General features: G+C 35.3%; 3 protein-coding genes across 5 annotated transcripts in view; 2 read left to right on the top strand and 1 right to left on the bottom strand.

The window, feature by feature from the left end:
• The first annotated feature begins 999 nt into the window (after positions 1-999).
• LOC140990868 (plant intracellular Ras-group-related LRR protein 7-like) lies at positions 1,000-6,451 on the top strand. Its single transcript, XM_073460708.1, has 10 exons — positions 1,000-1,287; positions 1,814-1,883; positions 2,066-2,112; positions 2,765-2,873; positions 2,997-3,082; positions 4,782-4,872; positions 5,322-5,407; positions 5,721-5,807; positions 5,895-6,030; positions 6,213-6,451. Exons 1-9 carry the CDS (start codon positions 1,189-1,191, stop codon positions 6,003-6,005), a joined length of 786 nt encoding a protein of 261 aa, XP_073316809.1. The 5' UTR covers positions 1,000-1,188; the 3' UTR covers positions 6,006-6,030; positions 6,213-6,451.
• A 343-nt stretch (positions 6,452-6,794) lies between these two features.
• Positions 6,795-8,878, bottom strand: LOC140991894 (serine/threonine-protein phosphatase 7 long form homolog). Its single transcript, XM_073462059.1, has 5 exons — positions 8,204-8,878; positions 8,003-8,121; positions 7,829-7,916; positions 7,281-7,724; positions 6,795-7,190 (listed from the first exon to the last, which is right to left on the bottom strand). Exons 1-5 carry the CDS (start codon positions 8,876-8,878, stop codon positions 6,795-6,797), a joined length of 1,722 nt encoding a protein of 573 aa, XP_073318160.1.
• Positions 8,879-9,209: 331 nt separating this feature from the next.
• Positions 9,210-10,595, top strand: part of LOC140956344 (uncharacterized) — a 9,270-nt gene continuing 7,884 nt past the window's right edge. For all 3 annotated transcript variants that reach the window (XR_012171446.1, XR_012171447.1, XM_073413058.1), the window contains exons 1-2: positions 9,210-9,433; positions 10,033-10,081. The gene's annotated coding sequence lies outside the window, so the exon portion shown is untranslated. The remainder of the gene's footprint in view (positions 9,434-10,032; positions 10,082-10,595) is intronic.

Genomic DNA, 10,595 nt, shown 5'->3' with positions numbered 1-10,595 from the left:
CAAAAATTTAAGATTCCTCGACAAAAATAAGTGGACATGTGAACCTAATCACCTTTCCTGAGGAATAACAAAAGTAAAAGATTCCCCGACAAGATATAGTGGGCATGTGAATGATCCACTAAATGAACAGGAAAACTAGGACTCGATTTTACCTATAAAAACGGACAAAAGAGAACCAGTAAAAATACACAAGGAAAATTTCGGAACCTAAAGAAAATGTATTTCACATATCTTAAGGTTTCTAAAAGACGCCTCAAGGAAAAAAAAAAGCTGGAAAATCTTAAAGATTTATACCAGCTTCTAAAAGGAACATGAAAAGAAATTTTAGCTGATATAATTCAGACACATATATATTATTTCTGCCAAGAGATAAAAGCTGAAGAACAAGTAATTTCTAGATTAATGATCTAGAAGAAAACAAATCAAAGTGGAGGGACCATTCAACCACCCACTCAACCACTCACCAGATAGGGCAAACCACAGGAGGTTACTATGTAATAATATTTTGTATGTTTGAACTTCTTTACTCTACACCCTGAGGTAGGAAACGAAACAGGGTTGTGTTAAGTGTTGCTGAAGGAATCTGCGTCAGAAACCATCGGTTGCGATTGTGTGGTTGGACCATGAGGAGCTGTCTGTAAAATTCGGTGGATATAACCCGACGACATTCTGGTCGAAAAGGTAAACTGTTCAATTTATTATACGGAAGTATGATGGGTCTTTTAAAAAAAAAATCGATCATTTGAAAATGGTATATAGCCTGGAAACCTTGCGTAGCTGTATGTCTTGAGATTATATGCCTTTAAGAACAGGTTTGATAGATATAACAATGTCACGTACCAAAAATCATAAAATTTAAGGATGGTTTTAAAAATTTTAGAAAAATAGAGAGTTTAACCAAAGAAATAAAAGGATGTAGAGCAAAGAGAAAGTTAGTTTGAAAAAATGGAGTGATTACAAATTTCCCCAATAATCAATCCCATATAGCATAGACTACGTGCCAACGCGGTTTCTCAAATCTCAGATTCTCTCTCAAAATTTCGTTGATTGAATCCAGATATTTCTCAATCATTTATCCTCCGTTACCAAATTCCAAAGAATTTGAATGAAAATAGGGAAAAATCTTACAGTCTGTAGTTTTTTTCTAATGTTTTTCTTGATCGTTAAAGGTAAATTAAATTGAGCTGAATGGGTTGTTGCAGCAGTAAGAACGCCGATTCCAGAGCCAGTCGCGCCGCTCGATGGCGGTCCACGGGGATCGTAGCCTTGCGTGATTCTAAATTGAAGGTACCATCTTTTTCCCCCCTTTTTCTTTTGATTGTTGGTGTCATCATTGTTTAATGCGTTATACTTTAAGGTGATCGGATACCTGGGATTCCCTTTTCTTTCTGAATTTTCGTGATAGCTTCAGTGGATGGTGTATTGGTGTTGAAAATTATTTGCATGCGAGGAATGAAGCATTTCTCAATATTTACGCGGTGTTACTGTTGCAGGTTTTTTTCCTTAGAATAATGGATAATTTGAGTTTGAAAAAATTTAGGAAGATGTAAGGACATAATGTTTGGTAATCCCTGTTAGTCTGTAGGTTGGGTTAGTTTTAGGCAGTTGAGTATTTGTGGATTCCTGTAGAACTTACAAGTTGATTTTTGTGTTCTCTGTTGTTGATAAGGTTCTCAAATATTGTAGCAAATTGATAGTAACTTGTCTGACATTAAATTTGATGTTTGAATGCTGAAAATATTTTTCTCTTGACATGTATTTGCGTTATGTTGACTGAAAATGTTGATCTTTTCCTATCTGCCATGGTTTACAGACATTTCCGGATGACGTTCTCAATTTGGAAAGATCAGTGCGCACACTTGATTTAACGAATAACAGATTGGGTAATTTTTCAAGTATAAAAACAATTCAGTCATCATTAACGTTCTAATACAATTGGTGAACTTGGATTATTGTGGGGCATTAGTGTGTCTTGTAGATTTGCAAAATCATTACTAGCGAATATTATTAACTTTGCTCTTGTCAATCTCTTCAATTTCCTAAATTCTCTTATTTTCTGTGACAGTTGATGTTCCGACGGAGATAAGCAAATTGATTAATTTGCAGCGTTTGGTAAGAATTTTGATTTGCATGTGTTGACCCTGGAGAATTGTTTGAATATTTGTTGCATGAGTTAAATACTTTTTGTTATAAAGGTTAATATTACTTGTTTTTATTTATCATAATTTCTTCTGTATATTTTTAATAGTTTGAGAAAATCCAACACGTATTATTTTTGGATAGTTGTGATTTTACACGCTATATGTAAAGTAAAAAGTATTAGCATGATATTTTCAAGAGTTCACAGATGTTGCATAATTGTTTTAAACTCTTTATAGACGTTAAAATTGTTTAGGTTTTTTTCATGATTGTCTTGTATGAAACAAAAAAACAATATCTGTCAGAACGAAGATCTTTATTGCACTATGTTTTTCCAGACGACAACCTTCCTTATTTGCTATCCAAGAGTTCCCGAAATTGATAAGATACTCTGGGCTATTTTTTCCTGCGAGAAAATCAATAAATAAGTTTTGGGACTCAATATTGATATTGTCGGGGATTCTTTTGTTTGGGCAGGGATGGCACACCAAGACTAGGAATTTTTGACGTAGTATTAGTTTCATCATGCAGTGTGCTTGAATAGGTTGTTACTTCTGACGATTAGATTGTATCATTCTGACATCTGTTTTCTCACATATATGGTTGATTAATCTTTGTTTCACAGATTTTAGCTGATAATCTTATTGAGCGCCTTCCAATGAACTTAGGAAAGCTTCAGTCGTTAAAGGTTATGACACTCGATGGAAATAAAGTGACCACATTGCCTGATGAATGTGAGTTTCTTGGTCTCAAAATGAAAGGATTGTACTTCAATATGTTGTTGAAACCACCCTTTACTGCTTTAAACTGAAGGTTCTAACATTAAATTGATTAGTGAAACTTATTGTGAATTTCAGTGGGCCAGTTGGTAAAACTGGAGAGGCTATCAATATCGGGAAATTTGTTGATTCAGTTGCCTGAAACTATAGGGAGCTTGCGCAATGTGAGTTTACTTATTCTAATGTTTCACTTATCGTTAAAAGATATTTCAGATTTTGTGACTTGATTTGTTTCTTAGTGTATTTTCCTATTTTAGAGAAATTAAGCAAACTTCACTATTTTACTTATTTATTATTTATTATGATGTCAGTCAGTGCTGATATAATAAGTTAGCCGTATGATTAGAATCATAACAGAGTTCAGGGATCTAGTTGTTAAAGGTCCACTTCAGTTGATTGCGTCTTGTCCATGCACCTGACAATGATCTAGTAATTTATTTTGAAAGAAATTACGAGCTTCCTGACAAGTTGAAGAATGATATTCGATCAGCTCAGAGAAGTACTGTTGACACATCGGTATAGCTGTCCCAGGCTTCGGAATCACCCCTAAGCATATCTCCTTCCTCTTCTATGAAGTTGAAGTGAAGCAAGCGAGTCTCTCGATTGAGGGAGACCGATCTGATTCAGTTTATCCTTTATTTTAGGAAATGTTCGGATATTAAAACTTTTTCCCAGTCTTTTTTATATAAATTAGAGTTTTTGTGCTTAGCTCAGATGTTAGGGCATCACACTTGTAATGGATGGTCATCGGTTCGATTCCGGTAGCCGGTTTTTCTCTATTTTTCAATTTATTATTATTAATTTATTAATAATTAATTATGTCCCTTTTAAATCAATGAATATTGCAAAAGTGTTTTCCCCTTTTATCCAAAATCCATGAATTTCTTAATAACTCCACCTGATGTCAAGAAAAGGATTGGCTTAGTGTGCAGAGCCCCAAGGAGGAAGGTGTTGCAACTCAGATTTCATAGATCAAATATATTTCTGAATGCTGAAATGCAAGTTTATATATATATATATATATACCCAGAGTATTGACTGTAGAAGAGCTCTTGCTCTCCTCTAGCAATTTTAGTTACAAAACTTTTCAAGGAAAAATAAGTTAAATAACAGAATGCGCTAACAGTCCACCCCTTCGTCACTTTTTTCCCATTCTCCCCCACATCTTGATTCTTCAGAGGCCTTGGGAACTCTTGGGCCTGTCTTTTATATTAGGACCCATCTTAGGCCCATTAAATATTGAAGCAAGTAAGGGAAGGTCTTAGTGTAAGCTGATCTACTTCCACTCTTAACCTGTTGGCTCACCTGGGATTCATATACCTTGTTGTTTTTAAAGACTGCCCTCTCTTGGATGGATGTTGGTCCAGCCTATTACGAGAATCCCGTATCCAGCAACCCAACCTATACAAAGGGCATTAAAGCCTTTTTACTAGGTTGGAGCTACGAAGATTACCTTAATTTCATATTTTATGAAAAAAGGAATGGGCATTTTCAGTTGGTGCGTAGGAGCACTCACTCGTAGATCCATTATTCAAACAACTAGAATTGTAACGACCCCTGCAACTATGAATGTTTTTAGCCCTAACTTTTCCATTCAGATCTTCACTTTCACTAGTTCAATAGGACCAAGGTTGTCCATTGAGTTCTTTATCCCATACCTATACACAGTGCAAAGATGAATTGTAGCTTTTCCATGGGTTCTATCACATAATGAACAGGTGAAAATGCCCATCATGAGGTGGTTTGATTTTGAATTCATTACTTGACTGGGTTTTGGATCCAATCTCTATTATTTGATAGCAGTAACTTGTTTTATATGTTGTATATGCTGAAGAAAGTCATTCAAAACTTTGGACTCTGCAGTTGGTGCTGTTAAATGTATCAAACAACGAAATAAAGTTTCTTCCGGAGTCAATTGGTAGCTGTTACTCGCTGGAGGAGTTTCAAGCTAATGGTACTTTCAGATGCATCTTTTTGTAATTTTTTTGTAGGACACTCAATTCAATTATACAAATTGAATGTTCTAGCAGTACAAAATTTGTGATTGCAAAATATACCAATGCATGAATTCCCAAGAAACAGTACAGAATATAATTAGCCTCAAATGTCTTTAAGTCAGCATAGACCACCACTCAGTTAGCAACAAATGGAATGGTGTTCATTTGAGGAACTTGTCTGATTGTGTCCATAGCATCTTCCAGTGTTTGATGTTCATATATGAGTCTTATCCCCATCAGTTTCTTGATGATCTATTCATTCCTTTCACTTACAATGTATATGGCGTAAAAGAGAGATTGTTTAGAAGGGTGTCTTATTTAGTTTAGAATGATGGATGTCTTATACTTCTACTCTTCTCTGCATATGCATTATTGAGTTTTAATTTCTAATATATATATGTTACAGAAAATTCTATTGAAGAGCTTCCGGCTTCAATTTGCAATCTCGTTAATCTAAAGTCTCTCTGTTTGGATAATAATGACCTGAAACAGGTATCAGTTAACTTCATTTTATTTTTGGTCTTATATGTTTTTTGGTTAGTCTTAAGTAAATGATTGTTATTTTAATGCACATAGTTGTGGCGCCTGTTGCATGTTAGGTTTTGGTGTGTGAGAATGCTAAAATGACCCAAAATAATCTGCGGCGGTGTTTTTTTTATATTTGTTGTACCTGAGTTACTTTAATCGAGTCCTTATGTTCTATCGTCCCAAAGTTATAACTTTTCCATGTAATGTCGCCTGTCTGATGATTTGAATTTTTTTTTACCATCAATGGATTTATTAATCAGTGTCCTACACTTCACAGATACCTCCAAACTTGTTGAAAGATTGCAAAAGTCTGCAGAATATATCCCTCCATGGAAACCCAATATCTATGGATCATTTTCAACAGGTGAAACCATTTAAATATTTTGCGTGCCTGTGTTGTACAACTAATTCCGCAAGCATTCAACTTTTTTTTTTCTTTTGTTCTTGTTAGATGGAAGGGTTCCCAGAATTCGAGTCGCGGAGAAAAAGAAAGTTCGACAAACAGATTGATTCTAATGTGATGATCAGCTCCAAAGGCCTTGACGAGGGCGTTGACCTGTAAATCTTGCAACTGAAATTTTTGCAAGGTTTGAACTCTTTCTAAAGGAAAATTCTTCTTTGATTTGAAGTTAACTCTCATTTCATGCTGTTATATTTTCATCAACTATCTTCATAGATACTTCATCGTAACATTTTGGTAGTCGTTCGTCGTTCTACTCTGATACTGCTTAGTCCCCAGATGTAAATTTAGTGTGTTTTTTTTTTGCAGTTGCTGTATGTCGTGATATTCGGGATTCGGACTCTTCGATAGTCAATCACAAGGCGCCATCTTTTGTGATCCTCGTCTGCTGCCGATTATTTATTAGTGTGCCTATATTTCTTAGCTCGTCTCCCCTTGCTCAACTGCCATATGCATCTGCGGTAGTTCTGCACTGTGATAGTCATGTAAATAATAATAATAACAATATTTTCTTTATGTATTGTATAATAATAACAATATTTTCTTTTTGTGTGTGTTCTGAAAAATATCAATCAGCATCCAAAAATACATCTGTTCAATGTAATACTAATTACATTGAAGAAGGAAAGAATAAAATTTCATCTTTCAAATGAAAACACGTATAAATTTAATGCTTAATACATTTTTTTTTAAAAAAAATTAAGAATTTGCATTTCTCAGTGCTCCATTTGTTCGAATTTTAGTGATCCAACCTCCATCCATAAGTCGAATTTGGGGAAAAAAATCTAAAAATTTCATTTCAAATTATGTGAAACCCAATTGAATGATCACATAACAACAATCTATTGATTTTGTAATCATAAATCACAATCAAATCTCCATTCAAAAAGATTATATATGTCCTCCAGTGCCACACGGTGGTCTTCTGATTACTCTACGTCCACGACCTAGCATCTGTTCATCATCTCCATGCGTACTTGTTTGGGCTGCAGATGTACTGGTATCGGCAATGTTCCCACCAACCTCATACCTTTCTGTATCAGAATATTGTTCAAATTGTATGGGCGACGTGTTAAATATAGGGCGATTCTCACTCATACTCGGTCGAAAGTCACTTTGTAAAAATTGTGTAAAACTACCAGCAAATGGAGTGTAGTAACCAGCGTCATACGATGGAAAGCTTGAAACCACTGGCGGAGTAGTGTATGTCATATTTGAAGATGATGGTCCGGGTTCAAACTCATTTCCTGTCCACATCGGTGGATATTGCACATGAGCTGGGCGTGTCTGTGATATAGATGCATACGTTATGTAACATATATTTAATACAATAAATTATATTTACGTACATATGTAGATAAATTGAACATGTCTTACGATAAATTGTCGGTAGTTTGCATCAACAAGATGATAGCCCATGATGTTTGAAGGTACCACTGGCGGCGAGAGCACTATTTGTGAAATGTGATGATACCAACCAACATAGTCCACTGTGATGGCGGGTGTACCAGGTATGACATAATCCCCACCAATCACAAAATTATATCTGTCATTCCACATTTCTACAAAATCTTTGTGATATGTCGCCCAATCAAAGTTGTTCCGGCCTTGTCGCGTCAGTTTATGGAAATTGTCGAAGTTAGTAGCAAGTGGCGGAATACCCTGACGCATTCCAAACTGTCGGAGATACCGCTCTGGTCTATGCATCTCAACTATATGAAAATTGATCAATGTGCATGCCGACCGACATAGATGAATTCTATTTCCATCAAGAATTCTGCTAACCTCCAGGGATTCCATATCATAAATTGTCCATAAAAACTGAAGCAAATAAAATGAAAAAAAGATTATCAAGTCGATAATATATAATTCAGACTGAATTTGTAAGAAATTTCAAATTCTAAAAAACTAATTTATTTATCTACCCGCCCTTCTACCATCCTGTCAAGCATATCTCTCATTATACGGACCGAATGATGGGCCGTGTGTGTCCTAGAGAATCCGCGTCGCCACCTGCAGTTTATAAAAGTACACAATAGTTTCATTAAAACTAAATAACAAAATAATAATAATAAATGTTAATTATTTCTTATTAGTACCGTGCGCCGTATGGTGGGAATGGTAGACCCTGAAGCACATCTCCAGCCTGCTCTGCTGACATAGATAGTTGTTGCGCTCTATCAGGACAAAGAAGAGTAATTCTAGACCACACCCAAATCTGTAATAACATACAACAGAAATAGTCAAATCATAAGAAAAATTAATTACAACAAATAATGACAGTAAAAGTGTAAAATTACATGCAATATCTGAACAGGGCCACTCAAATCAACCTTTAATCTCATTGATGTGTCGCACAACTCTCTATAAAGATATGCCAACACAGCAGAACCCCCTCTAAACGTATTCACTATTTCTATGTCATCAAGAAACTGCAAATACATAAGTTTCACAACAGCACCTTCCGAGTCCGGAAACATACATCCACCAATGATCATTAATGCAACACAACGGGAATATTGTGCTACGTCCTCTTCAGTGCTTTGATCATTAATCATATTATTTAGGCAATGGTCCAGCAAAGCGGTGAGATAAAGAAGTGCACCTTTAATCTGCGAAGATGTAGGCGTAAAACCCAACCAAGTAGCGCAGCATTGTTGTAAAGTATTTTTGTTGTACGCGGTATCTACACCAGTTATAGGCATGTCATCAATATTCAACCCCCAAATAAAGGCAACTTCCTGTAGGGTGATTGTTGTCTTGCCCACTGTAAGGTGAAATGTGTGTGTCTCACGACGCCATTTCTCAACAATGGCTGTAAGCAAATGATTATCATAATATTTAATTGAATCACAGTGAATGACACCATAGAAGCCCATGCGTGCAAGACATAGGCAGACACGGAGGTGAATCCCAACATTAAGCAATCTCCAAAGACATTTGTCAGACAGGCGTGGCGGAATTAGTGCATCCATGTAAGGCCCTGTAATTAATTATCCGGTAGTTTGGCATAATTAAAATAATTATTGAGTTGTAAATTAAAATAATTATTGAGTTGTAAATTAAAATAATTATTTATGCCAAATGATTTCAAGAAGTGTGTTAAAACATGTATTTTAGAATATCAAAGAATTTAACGATATAAAATACATATAGAGTTTAAATAACACACGAGAGCAAAATAAATACAGACCGGGATAGATGGGCTTGAGTAACTATTTTAGTAACAAAATACACAATATATACATATACATATACACCACTTACCTTGATGAGAGAGAAGGAAGTAAAGGTAAAAGAAAAGAAAGAAACTTCCCCAAACCCAAATTTTCACAACCCTTGGAGCAGCTGCGGGAAAGTGGCGATATCTCCTCCGTCCGGCGTCCAAATCTCAATCGGTCTAAAGGGGTGTCTTTCTAACATCCTAGCCTTCGATTCAAGTCAGAAATCACGAAGTTTGAGCAAGGATTCGGGTAGATCGAAGCTGCTGTTCGGGTGCTCTGTTTCTGCGCGAATTCTTCCAGTTTTGGGTGAGAGTTTTTGGGTTGCTGCGATTTTTGTAGTTTGAATTTGTAGAAATAACCTAAAACAAACCTGTATCTCTGTTTGTTAGCTTTCTTTAGCCGCTAGAATCATCAAATTTGGATAAGAAACGGAATTGATATGATTTTTCTACCAAAATGTGTCAAATCGAATTCTGAAACTATGCTGTGCAAGACACCTACTTTAATTCGAGTTTTTGTCAATTATGCGCTCGGATTCTGGACTTGTGATTCAAAAAAATTTTTTTAGAGATAGTGTTGTCTTCGTAATGATATAAGATTCGTTAAATTCCATTAAGAATTGAGATAGTTATGCTCATTTTGCCAAAACTGCTCAATACGAGATTTTGTCCGAAAATCTGTTGAGTAGCAGTGTGTTCTTGAAAATTCTGAGAATAATCTATTGAGATTCTGAAGATGGTTTCAACTGTAGAAACTTAGATAATTGAGTTATCTTTAATTTCCAATTGGCGGATATTGATTTGATTTAATATTGAGTGAGATACAAATTTTATGCTATTTTGTGCCAAATCGGACATTGGTGTGGAATGTAGTTTTCATGATTGGCTTATTGTTGTTTTGTTTAGGCCGAGAGTCTTGAAGTGAAGTTGATATTGTATTGTCAAGTTGGTATAGGTATGTTACAGCTCGGTAACATACGACGGTAAAACATAAATTATGTTTAATTGTCATTCTGTGTTACATTGATCGGGTGTATGAATTGTTGGCTGTTGTAAATTGTTAAATGTTTTCGTTGTGATCTATGATTATTATTATGACATATTCTTGGCATTTAGATTAGGGCATACTGGTATGACATTCATGTTGAGCCTTATCGTTCTTGTTAGCCCATTGTTGATATCCTGTTGTCGCTTTGATTGTTGCACTCCCAAGAGCAGGTTGTCCAAAAGTAGTATAATTCGGTGAGTCCGATATCGTATCCACAGGGAAGCTAATGTCCACTACAATGTCTTTTTGTTTTGTTTTTGTTTTTGTTTCTTTTTAATTTTAATTGTTTGAATCTTTGATGGGTAAATTTTAATTGGTCAAATTTTAATTTAAGTAGTTGAGATTAAAGGATCCACTCTTGGTATTTTCAGAAAGTTAACATTAACGAACAATATTGAAATCCACTTAAGAAAATAGTTCC

This window comes from Primulina huaijiensis, chromosome 13, assembly GCF_012295235.1.
Source record: "Primulina huaijiensis isolate GDHJ02 chromosome 13, ASM1229523v2, whole genome shotgun sequence".
Lineage (NCBI taxonomy): Eukaryota > Viridiplantae > Streptophyta > Magnoliopsida > Lamiales > Gesneriaceae > Primulina > Primulina huaijiensis.
This window is presented reverse-complemented; position numbering and strand designations above follow the sequence as displayed.